Source organism: Rhyacophila brunnea, unplaced genomic scaffold, assembly GCF_057557595.1.
Source record: "Rhyacophila brunnea isolate RB1 unplaced genomic scaffold, BYU_Rbru_1.0 scaffold_5, whole genome shotgun sequence".
In the NCBI taxonomy this organism is placed as follows: Eukaryota; Metazoa; Arthropoda; class Insecta; order Trichoptera; family Rhyacophilidae; genus Rhyacophila; species Rhyacophila brunnea.
In genome coordinates, this window is record NW_028233170.1 from 29,794,084 (window position 1) to 29,812,298 (window position 18,215).

At 33.3% G+C, this 18,215-nt stretch overlaps 3 protein-coding genes across 3 annotated transcripts; all 3 read left to right on the plus strand.

The window, feature by feature from the left end:
• Positions 1-4,596: 4,596 nt before the first annotated feature.
• LOC147066264 (uncharacterized) lies at positions 4,597-5,769 on the plus strand. Its single transcript, XM_085955601.1, has 2 exons — positions 4,597-4,639; positions 5,044-5,769. Exons 1-2 carry the CDS (start codon positions 4,628-4,630, stop codon positions 5,647-5,649), a joined length of 618 nt encoding a protein of 205 aa, XP_085811727.1. The 5' UTR covers positions 4,597-4,627; the 3' UTR covers positions 5,650-5,769.
• Positions 5,770-10,336: 4,567 nt separating this feature from the next.
• On the plus strand, positions 10,337-11,660 carry LOC147066265 (uncharacterized). The gene is made up of 2 exons (XM_085955600.1): positions 10,337-10,389; positions 10,703-11,660. The coding sequence occupies exons 1-2, from the start codon at positions 10,378-10,380 to the stop codon at positions 11,528-11,530; spliced, it is 840 nt and encodes a 279-aa protein (XP_085811726.1). The 5' UTR covers positions 10,337-10,377; the 3' UTR covers positions 11,531-11,660.
• A 4,996-nt stretch (positions 11,661-16,656) lies between these two features.
• Positions 16,657-18,002, plus strand: LOC147066266 (uncharacterized). The gene is made up of 2 exons (XM_085955599.1): positions 16,657-16,708; positions 17,062-18,002. Exons 1-2 carry the CDS (start codon positions 16,697-16,699, stop codon positions 17,899-17,901), a joined length of 852 nt encoding a protein of 283 aa, XP_085811725.1. The 5' UTR covers positions 16,657-16,696; the 3' UTR covers positions 17,902-18,002.
• The last annotated feature ends 213 nt before the right edge of the window (positions 18,003-18,215 follow it).

Here is an 18,215-nt window from a genome sequence, read left to right on the forward strand (position 1 = left end):
CACTTATAAACTTTTTATATTGCGATGCTGGATTTGGCGGAACTAGAATGTTAGACATTGATTATATCGAGTGATAAAATATAAGTACGTAAATGCTGATTGCAAGCTAAATCTAATATGGATTTATTGTATTATCAATCGGGCAAGGATTAATATTATTTTCATAGAAAGGTTAAGGTATTACGGAAAAATTTACAGTTTTTTTGGTTGCATATAATATGTATGCTTAAATTATCGTGGAAAGACGAAATAAGAAACTAGATAATATGATATGGAATAAAAGAACAGCTCGAGGTATTATAAAGCGCAGAATCTAGGAAGATACGCGTTAGTGTTTAGAAATTCATATTACTATACAAGGAAGAACACCAGAAAAAAGATTTAGGTGGAATATGAATATTATCGTAGGTGAAAATTTGCAAGAGAAATTAGCATTCGTTAACCTTTGTAGAGGAGATGATAATCAAGGAAAAAGAAGGTTGGAATGTATATATATATATATGCGAGAAATAATATGGATGTAAATCAAATACCTAGTAAAAGTACCTATGTTCAATATAAAAAGGGTTCAGTAAAACAATTACCAAACTCTACAGAATATCAAGTATATCTGGCAGAGGATTTTTTACGACGAATGCCATTCGCTTAATATACCCACTCTCTTTTGTGATTCGTCTACTTGAAACGATAGTATACAAAGTCATGGTAACAATTTGGAAAGTGGTCTTGGTCACCACTCTTCATATTTGCTTCTAATCATGGCCGCCACAAAGGGGGGTCTGACAGGGCTCTAACCTGGGGGCCTGGGCTCAGGAAGGGCCCGGCGCGGGGTGGGGAGTCGACCAGATAAGTGATATAAACACACATTACAAATTCTCTTATAGTAAAAAAAAGTCGCCTGTGGTGCTATATTTCTTCAATAATGATATAATTTAAAATTATGTGGTTGTACGATATAATTTTTAATTTTGGATCAAAATTCGACAACTAAAAGATTCAAATGGACGTATTAAAATATATAAAAAAACACTAAATATACACATTAATTTTACAGGGTACACCATTTGGAACATGCTACTGTAGAGCGTCACATTGCCTTTGTCTTAAGCGATAGGTAGGGGGGCCGCCAAAAATCCTAGCCTGGGATGTGGGGGCCATGCTTCTAATATCAAAACGTGATGCTTTTAACAAGAAAAACACAGTTTCATTTGTCATTTAGTAACTTGTGAGTTCTCTTATAGATTCGTTGGTAGTCATCCATTCAACCCCCTGGGATCATATCCGTAAGAAAAAACTACATGCGTTTTATTAGTTGTTTTCAACTATGTGCATGTTCCGCAGGCGATATTTTTTATGGCATATATTTAAAATACGCATTATATAAATATTGTGACTTGTGTGTGGATCACTATTTTGGTTTTTAAATATATATTTAAATTTAGTCAAATAATGAAAATGAATAATGGAATAAGTCAAATATCATCAATGCCAGGCATCTGGGGTGAGGAATCCTCATTTAATAATATACACACATAATAGAGCTCACAGTTCAAAAAGACAGTGTGCCTAAATTACACATTACTCTACAGACCAGAGAATGAATGTGAGAATTAAATTCGTCTCCTTTGTAAGAGTGAATGAATAGTGGAGAACCGAATGTTGTATAGGTGCAGGACAGAGAAGGCCAGGACTCGATCGAAGAAGAAGAAGTAAGACTGTGTACCAATCTTAACTACTAAGCACATTGATTAGACCTGCGCAATGTATGCCTTCCTTAGGGAACTTTATGATATTCACTAACATGATGAAAATGCGTTGGCTTGCATTGGGGGTCCGTCATAGTTTCTCTAATGGTAAGTAACTAATTTTGACAATATGATAATATTGTTGGTGTCAGGTTTGTTACTGTGCGTATATTTTTCTATGCTATCAATCTACAGCTACATGCTGCCACCATTAGAGTGGGTGAGTGAAAGGTATTAGTGAAAAATAAAAACATTGACATTGTGATAGATGACAGTTCTAATCTGGAGGATACAACGCTCTTTTGTTAAAACTGTTTTCTTTTGTTTTTATTCTGCTGTCACTATTTGTTAACTTATTCGAAATAATGTAATCTTGAAACGTCTTAGTCCAATAAAATAATATTTAAGTTATAAACTTTGACAATTGATATATTCCACTTGCGTGAGAATGAGTTTATATTATGTTATTCAGTTTCGGTACTTTCATGTACTTTTTTATGGTATCTGCTTACTGTTATTAATTATTCCGTTTTTGTATAAATATTGTTAATACTGTTACATATTTCTCGCTTTCCGCCACTCATAGCATATTGTGAGCGTCTTAAATTTATAATTTATGAAGTTTACTATTTTATGGTAAAGTAAATAATTATGAATTTGAATAGATATAATAGAAAAAATAGGTTTTACAAATAATGTTAAAGCAAAGAAAATACAAAAAGAGGAAACATAGCGATGCAAGGTATAAATGCCTGGCAGATATCTGATTTCTGAGAAATTTATTCAAAACCATTCAAGCATATAGCAGTGACAAAGGGTGGGTATTCTGTTAAGATTCTAAATAAATAGTACACACTAAACTTTGTCAGCCATACTTATTTGTATTCATTAAACTAAGAATAAACTATGCAGAAGGTGGTGGTTTGTTTTTAAAATTCAATTAAAACCTGCCTAAACCAAACCATAATAGTTTAGGTATGCTATGGGCGATACGATAAAATACTGTACATTTTTTCACAGTGATACTTATTTTTTTCGTTTAAGTAAGAATAAGTACATACTACTGATGGTGTTGATAGTTTTTTTTAATTCATTAAACCCTGTCTAATCAAACCCATAATCGACATAAAAATATTCTTCTATCTATAAATTATCTAAAACAATGTATGGTCCAATGGAATAAGTTTAGATATTTTATAGATAAACGAATATTTTTTACTATTATCTAATATGGCTTAGATTAGGCAGGGTTCAATTGAACTTGGAAAAGTAACAAACACTAGGTATCTACACAATATTGTAGTTTTAGTTCAATAAAAACCAATACGTTTGACTGACAAAGTAAAGTGTGCATAATTTATGTCGGATCTTAACAGCCTACCTCTACCATTCGCCACTGGTATAACACATATATACTTACATATAAAATTGTAATATTAAAGTGGACACGTTAGTAGAATAGTTTAATCATATGAACCTGAGTTTTCAAAACATGTAGCATGTAGGAAGATTGTAACAGAAACTGATAATATTGTTTTAAAATTGGAAAAAATTCAATATTATATTCGTCTAATTGCAAATCATGTATAGACCATTTTCAAGCATATCTATTTACGAAATAAAAAGTATAGTATTACGTAAGGTGGTGAATAATTGTTGGCGTACCTACTATAATTGTTTGTATCAGACATCAACACATTTCTTCGACTAGCGCTCTACGATATTGTCTCGAATGCGAAAACACACGTAGGATACTTAACCCCTCAACTCAATACAACTGTAATTATAACATATAATATATTATATTATTACATAATTTCAAACTCTATTTAAATATAATCATTATCTACTTTTATGGTGTCGTTTCAAATGAAAATGTGTAGCTATAGCTTGTTTTATAATATAATTTTCATAACATAAAATAGTCAAAATTCTCGAAATTATTCATGTTAATGATTTTATTTTATAAAGGTAAAAAAAGAGGGATAGTAATAACAAATCTTTGTTCAATTTTGTATTCTGCATTAACCCTTAGAAAATACGGAAACCACGCGGTGACTACGAGAATTTATGTTGTTTGTCTCTATTTTCGCTTCTTCCAAAAAAAAAAAAAAATTAAGAAAATTAAAAGTTCGTATGATAGTTTAATATTATTGTTTACTTGTACAAAGCTTTTTTCCTCTATGGTAAAAAAAATGACTGCCTCAATCAGTTTATTCGTCTATATGTGTTCGTATGGTTTTTACACGCTGGTGTTTACATAAACACCAGCGTGTAGGTCCCTTAAGATGTCTTTCAGAAAATGCAATACCTACCTATTGCGTGCTAACAACGACGTATTCACTCCAAACTTCGAATATTGATGAATGAATGTTTAGCCTTATTGCAATAAAAATCTAAATGTATTACGATTTCAATTATTGTACGAAATCTAATGATGCTATTAAAAAAACCAACGTGCTTTATTGATTTAAATTTATATATTGAAGTTTTTGACGACATTTTGTAACAAATAAAATTTTGCAAGTATCTTAGCAATAATAAAATAAACTACAATGTTTTTTTTTTGATTGGATATATTGATAGTTATTTTAAGCTATGAACTGATCATAAAATTCGTTTTCATGAGTTGAAAAAGTTTGTTTCTAATTATTAATGTCGTAAATTAAATGAATGGTTTCGCACGAAAGGGTCAACAGTCAACTCGCACACAGCTAAAACAATATGTAAAGTCCGGCTCTGCATTCAGAGTGGCGAGTGGGAAAATATATTTTGAATCCGGTGAAGAATAGGCGGGAGTTTGTTTTGTCAAGTAAGGACTATAAAAGACTGAACTCGACATCCCAACGATATCATTTGCAGTTCACATCCAACCAAGCAAAATGGCATTCAAGGTGAACAATTAAAACAATACGTTTTGATTATGTGAAATTATACATTATTGTGTAGTTTTAGGATAATGAATTGGTGTAAAAACTACCATAATAGTGTTTTTTTTTTTTAAATAAAGTTCGATACAATAATCCGAAAATAATAGTTATTGTCCTAATAATCCTTATTTTAAGAAAAATCTGGAATTAATAATTGTACTTGTGAAATTAAAATAGATTTTTGTATTTCGAATACTAAACAATTTACTTCTAGTATATCTAGTTTTATTTATTCATAGAAAGTTTTTTTTTTATAAATTTGAAAAATCTAAACCATGGTTATAAAAACCATAATGTGCGTATGTTAAATTAACTATTTTATTTTGGCCGTGTGTCGTATTAATAAATCATCGTATGTTTGATTTCAGTTCTTCCTGATGGCAGCCCTCGTGGCTATGGTTCGCGCTGGAGCTATTGGAGTTGTTCCCGTAGGAGTAGCATCAGCCGAATACGACCACCATCCACAGTACAGTTACGCATATGACGTGCAAGATCCCTTCACCGGAGACAACAAGAGCCAGCACGAAACCCGTGTAGGAGATGTCGTCCAAGGCCAGTACTCCTTGATCGATTCTGATGGCACACGTCGTACTGTTGATTATGCCGCTGATGATATTAACGGATTCAACGCTGTCGTACGCAAAGATCCTCTCGTCCACGCCGCACCAGTTGCTGTCGCTGCTCCAGTTGCCCCAGTCGTCAGTGTTGCCCGCACTATTGCCGCTCCCGTTGCCTATACTGCCCCACTTGCTTACTCTGCCCCACATGCTTATTCTGCACCATTAGGCTATGCTTCTCCCCTCGCATATACCGCCCCTATTGCTAGATACTCAGCTCCACTTTCATATACTGCTCATGGATCTCCTCTGGCTTACACCTCTCCTCTTGCTTACTCCGCTCATGCATCTCCTCTGGCCTATGCCTCCCCAATCTCAGTCTCCGGACATGGAGCTAACTTTGCGTACGCCTATTAAACCAAATCACCCAAATAATTATTTATTTCAAACGACTATCGCAATTTCTATCGAATCAAACTACAAAATGTAAATAACTTATAAAACAAAAAGTATGAAATAAAAATGACATTTTGTACAAAACATACATGTTTTACTTATTACCACCTACCCATATTTTAACTCAACAGTTTCACTCAATACATCAACATATTATATATTTTTATGAAGAATTTTATAATTATTAATATCAATTAACTATAAAATTGTAAAGTATTAAATGCATTCATGAATAAAATCATCAATAACAGAAACAAAAGTATTAAATTATAATTGATATGAGTTTTGTACTTTCCTTCAAATGGAATAAATACTTAGTACAAAACTCAAATCAATTAGAATTCAAATTCAAATTCCATAAGTACCATTGGTCGACAGTACCTGGTTGTAATAAAGTATCAATTAAAACATCCATTGCATTGAAATACAGATTAAAATTGTTCGAAATGAAAATTGAAAAAATATGAAAAAAATATTTATTATTGCACCATAATTTATTAATAAAGCAAGATAATTGAGAGCTTTGATTTGAATATAAATAATGGTAATAAACTTAAAAGGTATTATTTTTGATTCGAAACAAATTTTAAGACCATTATTTTTATATTATTAAAACACAAATATAACATAAATATTATATATTCACAGACAAAGAAACTCTCTGTTACTTATGTATAAAAAATGTGAATCAATAGACCCCCTGCAGTTAATAATGTTTGGGTATTTTCGACTGTATTAGAGCAACTTAATAAAATAACCATTAAAAAGCATATTTTCTTGACAATTTAATTGGAAAAATATATGTAAGATGTCAAAATAAAATAGATAATCGTAATAAATCAATTTCATTTTATTCTTTCAGGATGTACATAAAATACGGTTAAAGCGTCTCTAAAATAAATAATGAATAAACAAAATGGATTACATACATAAAAAAAATCGCGTCTCAGACGTGTAAGTGGTTCACTGGCTGGCGTAAGTTATCCAATCGACCTTCTCGTATTGATAGCATTGCATAATGGTACTGATAATATGATAGTCTAAAATTTCGTCAGCAAGAAAAGTATTCGACCATGAGTACAATTTCAAGTCCATGGGCAGTGTTTTTTCCGGTGCCGAAAATACTACCTCTTGGCTATTAATTTTTTTATCAAGGCTGTTGGGTGACATATTCGAACTGAATGATAATAAATGTAATTATTTTATTAATAACTGACGTTCTGACTGAGCGGTAACGTGTTTTACCACATGGGTTCCGTGTTTTATGCTTGACCAATAATATATTAATATGACTATGTAAATATTGAGAACAGTTATAATTATAATATAACTGTCAAGTTAATTGAATCCGTTCAGTTTTATTTACGTGGCTATTCTTGTATCACACGATAATAATATATTAAATTATTGTAAAACAAATATATTATCATTGCAACTAAGATCCAAAAATATATCAATTACTCTAAAATTACGAAACTAAACTCCAATGGAAAAAATACCGAATATGTTTTACTGCAATTTTTGTAGTTATCAATTAAATGTAATGTACTATGCATGTGTTGACAAAAGAGTAATTTAAAAAGGTGTTACAACTACAGACATCTTTGGGCCGATTCTATACACAAGGCGGCTATGGGCGGCTATTGACGGTAGTTTATCATAATTATGTATTGAGGTGGTTAATTGTTACAATAAGTCAACCTTCTCAACTGTCATATTCTATCAATCGGTTTTAATCCTGTTTAGTCCACTCTGTGGATGCCCATATGATCCTATCAGGATCGGACATGGTCGGAAGGAAGAATTACTTATAAAATTCTGAAATTATTGTATCGAGTATCAAAATACAGCGTTTTGAAAAACCTCAGAAACATATAGGTATGTTAGAAAAACCTACTACTACTTACTACTTTACCATGTTTGATCCTTAATGGATCATATGGGTCTCCATAGAGTGCAGGTCGCATTAACAGATTTGTTTTTACGAGAAATGGATGTTAGCCACTTTCTCAACATAAATATTAGGCCCATACTTTGACTCCAAACACAAATTGAAAAACAATCTGTGTATATTCCAGACCTAGGATTCGAACCTGGCAAAAAATCTAGACGACTGAAATTACAACTCAAGTCATTCAGAATCCAGGTGAATGCTCTAATATTTGAAGTATCAATGATACAACTTTTAAGTTGTAATAATATATAGTATATAAGTACATTTCACAGGGTTAAAATTCTAAGTAAATATTATAAATATTTCCAGGATGATCACTTTATCAATAAGGAGACCTTATGAGCCAAGATAACTTATATCTCCAGCATACAATGCAGGAAAAAGTAGAGGGTAGCAGAAGCGCGGAAATAATCAGATTATATTGACAACGCAACCGTTATACATGGTTAAATTTTAAAGGTATTGGTGATATGATACGATTGGCTCAGGATTGGGAGATCTACTGCAATTTACTTGCAAACTTTCAATAGAAAATGGCGTTAAAAGAAAAAAAATATAGGTATAAAAATAATATTGCAGTGTAACTGCTTTGACTTGTAAGAAATGGAAGAATAAATAGTATAAATGATAAAATTGCAACAAACTCTTATGAGCAAAGGTAAAATGGGTTGTAGGACAACGCCAGAGGTCCTGACAGGCCAACGAGTCCTAAATGTATCACCTCATACATATTATGATATCACAGAATTTTGAAACTGTTAAATATACGATTGTCCGTATTAAATCTTGGTGCCGTGACGTCTTATCTTTATTATATATATTTATAGTCCTATGAGCCGTTTATTCTTCGACAATAGGAATCATTCAGTTCATGTCAACACGTTTATTTAATATTTACAGATATCTACCTATAGTTATATACGTAGAAAAATTTACCTAACGGTCTCGGGTCATCAATCATAGGCTGCTTAGAAGTAAGATTAATTCATTGATAATTATTATTTTTATTCATTCATAATAATGATTACACTAATTCAGCCACAATAAGATCACCAGTGATATTTAAATTGGTTCGATACTTAGAGCCTGCGTGACTAACTTATAATTTACTCAATTTACTATTTTAAATCAATAATAATTCTTACATTAAGGAAGCAGACAAGAGATGATATGATAGAGGTCGCTAAGCAGATGAAATATTAATGGTCTGGACATGTCGCGAGTGGACAACCGCTGGAAAAATGCCGTGATATAGAGGTAGGTACCCAAGAAGCCAGTAGCTAAGGGTGGAGGTAGGCTGTTAAGATCCGCCATAAATACTGCACATTAAACTTTGTTCGTCATACGTATTGTATTTGTTGTTATTGAACTATGACTACATTTTACAGATGGTGTTTGTTTTTAAAAATCAATTAAACCCTACATAAATCAAACCATAATAGTTTTAGTATATTTTGAACGATATGACAAAATTGCGCACATTTTTTTATTCATACTTATTAATTTTAGTTTAATTAAGAATATCTACATATTACACACATTTTTGGTTAATTTCTTTGAATTCATTAAGTATGATTTAATTGCATAATTTTAGTTATTTTATAGATAGATGTGTATTTTTTGACTTTTATCTATTATGGCATGGTTTCGCAGGGTTTAATTGAATTTGAAAAACTAACCAAAACCATTTGTAAATTGTAGTTTTATTTCAATAAAAACAAATACGTTTACTGATAAAGTTTAGCGTGCACTATTTATGGCGGATCTTAACAGCCTACCTCTACCCTTCGCCACTGCAAGAAGCAGACGCACCAAAACCCGCTGGATATATGAGTTTATAAAGTACGTGGCATCAAAGAACTAGTAACTGTGAAAAGTGGAGAGAGCTAAGGAAGGCCTTCATACAGTCGTGGATCAACCCCGGCTTATGATGATGATATGAAAGATACTAAATACATCAAGAGATACCTAAAATAAAAAAAATATGCAATGAGGTTTTTGGATGTTAATCAAAATTTTATATGTCGATGAGACAATAGTTTGCACGGAGACATTAAATAATATACGTCTTCATAAAGCATTAACAAAGTTGGAAAGAATAAAGCTGAATTATTATTCATTTGGGTATTCTATAAATTATGATGCATAATCTTAATATATATATATATATTATAATAATCTATATTAATAGTTTAAAAAAAACAGTTGTGATAAATTAATAGCTGTTAAAGTTTAACATTTTTGTTATTATAAGAGTTGTTAAAAATGACATTCATTTATAAATATGCATTACAAAATAGTGATTATTAACAATAATTATTAAATGTCCTGATTTTTTATTTATTTTTTTTGTACAAAAGACGTTACAGTCTTTCAAATGAAATATATTATGCTTTGGTTATTTATAATGCGATGATAGATAAATACTTCTATCGTAAAACGTCGGTTATAAATTATTAAAACTTGCCATAAAAAGATAGTGAATACAAAATGATACAAATACTGGTAGGTGTTATAATTTAAAACTGGTCGACTTGTACATGATTCAATAAATAAACCGTAAGTAGGATCTCGCAAAGCTTGTTACACAAAAAAATGTGGCATGTGCTTTATTTTTTATTCGCACTACGTAATTGCAAATAGTTGTGCGACCTCAGTTGTGGGTATAAAAGCCGATATCGACGTCGAAACTGTATCATTTGCTTTGTTACTAACAATTCAAAAACTCTTATAAAATGGCATTCAAGGTGGGTTCTTAATGAATTAATCAAAGTGATTAAAGTGTCCACTTTAGAATAATATTCAATAGTGATGTGATAAATAATACAAAAAACTAAGTGCAGTTTTACAAACAATATAGAAATAAAATAAATTATACAAACTTAATAATTATTATACTACCAGTATTTACAATATGTTAACTGTATTTCGCAATTTGGTGACATTATTTCAAATTTCAAATAATATGATTTGTATTCTATAAATAATGAATCGTTTTATTCGGGAAAAAAATAGTTTTTATAATATTGTGTCTAATAAATTAATTTTGTTATATTTCAGTTTTTCCTGATGGCAGCCCTCGTGGCTATGGCCCGCGCCGGAGCTTTGGGAGTGGTTCCCGTAGGAGTAGAACACCTTGAACACGACCACGTTCCTCAGTACAGCTACGCTTATGATGTGACCGATCCCTTCACCGGAGATAGCAAAAGCCAGCACGAAACCCGTATCGGAGACGCTGTTCAAGGACAATACTCCTTGATCGAATCTGATGGAACACGCCGCACTGTTGATTATGCCGCTGATGATATCAATGGATTCAACGCTGTTGTCCGTAAAGATCCCCTCGTCCACGCTGCTCCAGTAGCTGTTGCCGCCCCTGTCGCCATTGCCGCTCCTATTGCCGTCGCTCCAGCTGCCCCAGTGGTGACCGTTGCCCGCACCATTGCCGCCCCTGCCATCTCTGTTTCCCACGCCGTTGCTGCTCCAGTCGCTGTTTCCCCAGCCGTAACAGTTGCCCGTACTGTCGCTGCTCCAGTCGCTTACACCGCTCAAGTTGCCGCTCCAGTTTCCTATGCTGCCCAAGTTGCCCCAGTTTCGTATGCTGCCCAAGCCGCTCCTTTGGGATATGCTTCTCCTCTGACCTATTCAGCTCATGCTGCCCCTCTTGCCTACTCCGCCCATGCTGCTCCTCTTGCATACACTGCCCCAGTTGCGAGATACTCAGCCCCTCTTTCCTACGCTGCCCATGCGTCTCCCCTCGCTTATACCGCCCCAATCGCAAGATACGGAGGTCCCCTTTCTTACGCTGCCCACTCTTCTCCCTTGGCTTACGCCACCGCTCCCATTTCAGCCTCTTACCACGGAGCCAACCCCACTTATGCCTATTAAATAATAAAAAAACCAAACTATATTTATTTCAATCGAGAATATCATTTAAAACAATGCTGCGACTGTACTCCTAGGCTAAGATAAAAAGCAAAATAAACGAATCTATTAAAAAATATTTCTTATTTACTTTATAATTTCAAATTATGACACCAATCCTTGTCATGACACCAATGATGTCAATTTTCTTTCGAAAATGATCTGATGTACTATAATTATTTATTTCTAAATTTGATGAACCGAGAAATCTTTAAAAAAAAAACAAAGAAAATTCATTTCTACAGCATAAATAGGTACCAGTATATAGTCCAAATTCAAACCTCCATTCTAAATAAGTACCTATTTATGAAAATATGCTAAATTAATTTATAACGTAGTATAAATTGTACCCACCTTATAATACTACTATAAAAATAACAAAAAAATATTTTTTTGATAGTATTGCATACTAAATACCTATTCTGTATCTTTATCCACTGAGATGGGTGATTACTCAATTTTTTCATTGATAAAAAACAACGTGTGAGAGATGCCTATGCCAACTCAATAATTAATATTAAATTTTACATTAATCTATAACGGTGAATAACCATTTTCTCTTAATCGGAAGTAAAACAAAAAGTAAGGATAATGATAATTATTTATTAAGTTACAAATGAGATGAGAAAAAAATACTAAGTTTCAATTCAGGTTTGCGTCTTCACCTACCGTTGAGATAAAAGTCGTTTTGAACAAAATGTAAAAACTCGACTTAGGTATTAATTTGACATTATTAAATTATTGAAGTGTAGAGATTATACTGAATAGTTTTATTGGTGGTATACATATTTGAGATGTCATGTTGGAATTAATTTTTTGAAAAAGATTTTAAGGAAACTTTACAACAAACTTAATCGTGTCTGCTTCCAACTGACTCACAGTCGCATGAAGGCATACTAATTATTAAGTCACCGTTGTATTACTAAATGATGGTTATTCAATGCGAGTCAATATATGGACGTGAGTCATGGCATACGATCGACGTTCAATGGTATTAACATTTGAGTTTTGAAAATCGATGTCTTCGCCGTATTTTCGAGGTACACTGGTACTCCAAATGCTGCTTGATCGTGCAAAATACAGTCTCGTTGATTTAGAAAACATAGTCGATTGTGTCTTTCTCTGCGGCTATGCTACATGATAAAAATATACGCTGCCGATTAGTCACATCAAAAGGAGCGGGTCGTGGAGCTGTGCGAAGGGAAATGATGCAACATTAGGTTTGTCTGTGCTCTGATACTGGAGTAACTTATTATTATACTCGTATATTACTCATACAGTGGATTTTACCCAGCCAACGGAATTTCAATATTAGATCTCCATCTTATTGGTGCAACTTATAAATATTGTACTACAGTGTGCGGCAACGTTATGTACTGCATATTTATATCTAAGCATTATGTTTATTTCAGCGAACATGTTATAGGTATCTTAACAGACATTTGCAAGCCCCTTTTTCAGATCAAAACCTGAACCAAAATAAATATTATTTTATGTTGAAAACACAACAGATATGTAGATTTTTTTCGGTCAGCAGTATTATGACAAATTTCTCATACTTTAAAAAGATTGCGGCATTTTACGACTAGCGAGAAGGTCGTTTCTTATCGAGAATTGACCGCAATACATTATACTGAATTATAAATCATGCCAAGGTCTTGGGAAGTTGCTCCTGGGACACTTTTGGTACAACTTTTAATATCGCCTAACGTTTGTTATGTCACAGTATACGCCTGCATTACAGGTGTGGAGACGTGGCGGGTAGTAGAGAGAAAATCAATTATTCTGTCAAATGGCGTTATAAATTTGATATTATGTCTCTTAAGTAATCGCCTATCAGAGATTGGCCAGCATCAGAGCGATCTTTGCTTCATTTTTCCTCCAAGTTCAGTGCAGTCATGGTCGTATGAATCACAAAGATTTTTAACCAACGCATCTTTACCATTTTAAAAATACCAAATTAAATTAATTCAATAATTAATGGTTATATTCAGTAAATGACATTACATTTGAACCAGATTAGAACTACAAGGCACACTTGAAACTTGAACGCTTTCTAATATGGCGTAAGCATTATAATAATTGTAATATAAAAAAATAGTACAGGAAGTTTAATAAAATTATGATTAGATATGTTTAGTTATTAAAAAAAGCCATTAGGACTATTAGTAGATCAAATCATAGAAAGAAATGGGTTTTGTAGTATAATAATCAATAAAAAAATACTTCTCTTGACATTGAGTTAAAAATGATTGTACTATTCGACATAAGTATACTTATCTGACAAAATAACGCAACGCATTTGTCAATGTGGTTATTGAATATGAAAAATTTTGTGTTGGAAAACTGGTTTGAGTTTAAAATTTTGTAGGCGGAGATTTTTTTCCGGTGTACAAATAAAATATACTACCGCCTTTTAATTATATCACGTTCCCAAGGACATTGATATACCTACGTAGGTTACCATTATAACATTGCACCGTATTTAATAATGACTTAAAAAGGCAGTATTTAGACTTAGTAGACTTTAAAAAGGCAGTATTTTATTAATTGAAATCAAAAAATATCCACCCTTTTCTAATTTACAAAAAATAAAATAAAAACCACATTATAATATTATTTAACTTATTTTTCATAAGAAACAAATTATTGTAACAGTACAAAAAATAATATTATTGCATAACCATATAATGTTAAATGATGTAACTTTAAATAATATTGTGTCTGTGGAAATGTAATATATTACAAAATGCTATATAAATACTTATCTATTGTAAAAGACAAGCCACATTTATCTCAAAATAATATAGTCTAATTTTTTAAAAGTTCTAAAATTTACAATTACCTATTATTTTATTTTTATTAAACCCTGTGGAGATTATTGCTTCTAAATAATTTGATGAATAATTGGTTCGAAATTGACGGCTGGGTCAAATTTAATAATATGTTATTTTGGAATAGAGATAGGTTAAATCCAATCAATTCAGATTTTTTTTATTAAAAGGGTGATTGAATAACTGGACGTATTTCTGCAAACAAGATCCAACCCTCACGTGTAACATGTTGAGAAAATTCAATATTTGAGTTAAGATTGATTTGAAATGATATGTGATTATTTGATTTTATTCAAGTATCCCATCAGATATTTAAATTAAATAATCACAAATCATATTTTTTAAATCAATCATCCCTCAAATATTAAATTTTCTCAACATGTTACACGTGATGGTTGGATCTTGTTTGCAGAAATACGTCCAACTGTCAATCATTCATTGTACATATTATTATGTATGACGGAGCAGAAAATAATATAAGAACGACGATTTACCCTGTAAATAGGCTTTGGTTTATACTACCTACAATTTTATTATGTGTGTATATTATTTATTCTTCATTATCATCAGATGGGGTCGATACACTGCTGGACGAAAACCTCCTTTCGCTCCCTCCACTATTCTCGGTCCCGAGTTCTTTGCTGCCACGTAATCCATCGAACTTTACGAGTTCGTATATTCAGCGGGTTTTAGGGCATCCCTGTGGGCGTTTAGTGCTCCTTGGTTACCATTATATGACGGAATTTGCACGGCGGTTGTCCACTTGCCGAGCGACATATTCAGCCCATTACCATTTCATCTGCTAAGCAACCTGTACCACATCGCGTACTCTTATCTGCTTCCTTATCCATTGGTTTCTTTTGTGATCCTTCCGCGTTATGCACAACAATCACCATCCCATGCCACGTTGCGCTACTGTTATTGTTTATATATATTTATTTCTTCTATATATTTTGTGCCACTTTTGCATTTTAATAACGAATTTAGCATGGAACATAAAATATTTGTCTAATTACTACCAATAATAATGATGCCATTTTTTAAAAAACTTGTTATATATGTTATGTACATTATCGTCTAGTTTTTTCTAGAACATAAGTAATTTTACAAAACTTCCTCTAAAAATATTCAAACATTTTAATATCATAAATATGCAAGTTATTAGAAAAGATTTTGAAAATAATATGTGCCGGGCAGTGCTCGAAATATAAAAGTTTACTAACCGGAGTGCTCGACATTTTTTTGTAATATATTTATATACTCAGTTATATACTTATTTTATGTGTATTTTATAAAAATAAGTGTGTTAGATTTTCTATTATATGACCTATCTAGCTCAGACGGTAAAAATATTTTTTCTACGAGACGGAGCGAACAGGAATGGCGCTCCGGTGCGCTCCGGTCAATTTAGAGCCCTGGTGCCGGGAGGAATTGTAACTCGGCAACCTACGTTCACCGGGTGTCGGCCAATGTGGATTACCAATTTAGCCATTTGCTCTATACCTCATTATAAATAAATCAACCAATATTTATGCGCCTAAGATGTTTATCGATTTTGTTAAGACGGTACTTAAACCACTATGTGAGGAGGAACAGCAAAATCACAAAGAATACAAGGAAATAGGTACTTTGAGTGAGTTAAGACGATACATCAGTGAAACGGCAAATAATTTTCAAATATATGTGCGACGAAATTTTGGACTCGCTGGCAATCGGAGAGCGAACGTCGAGCTGTGAACACGTCAATTTGTTTCGTGATGGCGACGGTGGTATTAATTCTTAAATCGTGTAAAGATGACTAAAAAACGTTACCCATTTACTTGAAAAAGAAAACATTTCAATGAATATATTATTATTGTTACTAATAAAACAATAATCAGAGTATTAAATGGACGCATGTTGGATTTATATGACAAATTATATTTCGTTCGGCACGCGTCATTTGCACAATACGCGCATCGCCTAGCCACGATCTTTTTATACCATGCCACAACTGAGGTATAATAGCCTTAATGTATCTACACTAAAGAACGATGCATTATTAAATCTTGTGAATTACTAGTAGAATAAAAAATATTTTCAACTGTAAATTTTATATTCAGTGTGGTCTTTATCTCCCGTGTAGGTAATGGTAAAAGTAAGTAAGTACCTACTTACTTAGTTTTTATCACTCAAATAGATCGTGTAAGATTGGTTTTTTGTTCAGTTATCAGGAGTTTGACAAAGTATAAAATGCGAGACCAAATAGTAAACAATATCATTTGCAGTTTAGCATACCGTTCAAAACTACTTTGCAATGGCATTCAAGGTAAATAAGGAACAACATTCATTACAATTATTATTTATTGCTTTTTTTATTGGCTTATTGTGAAAAGTATTTGTAATAATTATTGTATGGAGCTTTTTAATGTGGCGCAGTTGCTATGCTTCCGTTCAATTCAGTTTAAATTGAATTTCTACATCGTATGATACAGTAGTACATCCTTAGATTTTCTTGAAATTTTATCATACGATCTAAAATATATTATGGTTCATTGTCATTAAAAGTAACAGAATGGTTCGATTATTAGGGTTTTAGTTAGTAGGTAGGTACCTAACTGTAAACAAAAATCAAGCTTATATAAATGAGTTATTAATATAATAATTATTGTTCATTTATAGTTCTTCCTGATGGCAGCCCTCGTGGCTATGGTTCGCGCCGGAGCTTTGGGAGTAGTTCCCGTGGCAGTAGGACACGCTGGACACGCCGAACATGACCATGTTCCTCAGTACAGCTACGCTTATGATGTGACAGATCCCTTCACCGGAGACAGCAAGAGCCAGCACGAAACCCGTATCGGAGACACCGTTCAAGGACAATACTCCCTCACTGAATCTGATGGCACTCGCCGCACTGTTGATTATGCTGCTGATGGAATCAACGGATTCAACGCTGTCGTCCGCAATGACGCTCTTATCCATGCCGCTCCAGTAGCTGTTGCTGCCCCAGTAGCGATTGCCGCTCCAGCCGTCTCTGTTGCTCACACTATCGCAGCCCCAGTTGCTTACACCGCTGAAGTAGCCGCTCCAGTTGCCTATACTGCTGAAGTAGCTCCAGTTTCTTATGCCGCCCAAGTTGCTCCTCTGGAACATGCCTCTCCCGTTTCCTATTCTGCTCATGCCGCCCCTGTCGCCTATGCCGCTCATGCCGCTCCTGCCATCTACTCTGCCCACGCCGCCCCTGTCGCTTATGCCGCTCATGCCGCTCCTGTCGCCTATTCTGCCCACGCCGCCCCTGTCGCATACTCTGCCCACGCCACCCCTCTTACTTACTCTTCTCATGCTGCCCCTCTTGCCCCCCACCAATATACTGCCCATGCATCTTCTCTTGCTTACAATACTCCCCTCTCCGGATACGCAGCTGGTTTGAACTATGCCGGTCACTCATCTCCTTTGGGTTATGCCGCCTCTCCCCTTTCCTTATCCCATCACGGTTCCAACCACCTCGCCTATGGTTATTAAAATAATGTTTTAAATATTTAAATTGATTTTACCCAGTGCATTAACTGTATAAAGATATCAAATAAACGTAGTAAATAGGTAGCTACAATACGTTATTACCTAAAGAAATTTTATTTTATTGGAACCTTTAGCCTACTCGTTGAGTACACGCTCATTGGACTGATGTATAACTGAAAAGAAAATTATTTAGATTTATCATTACTATCCTGGAAACTTCACTCGAAAGAGTCAATATATATATTCTCTCTTGACACTTTCCTATTAAAAATAGTCTACGAACAATAGTATAATATATTATAATAATTTATGTTTTA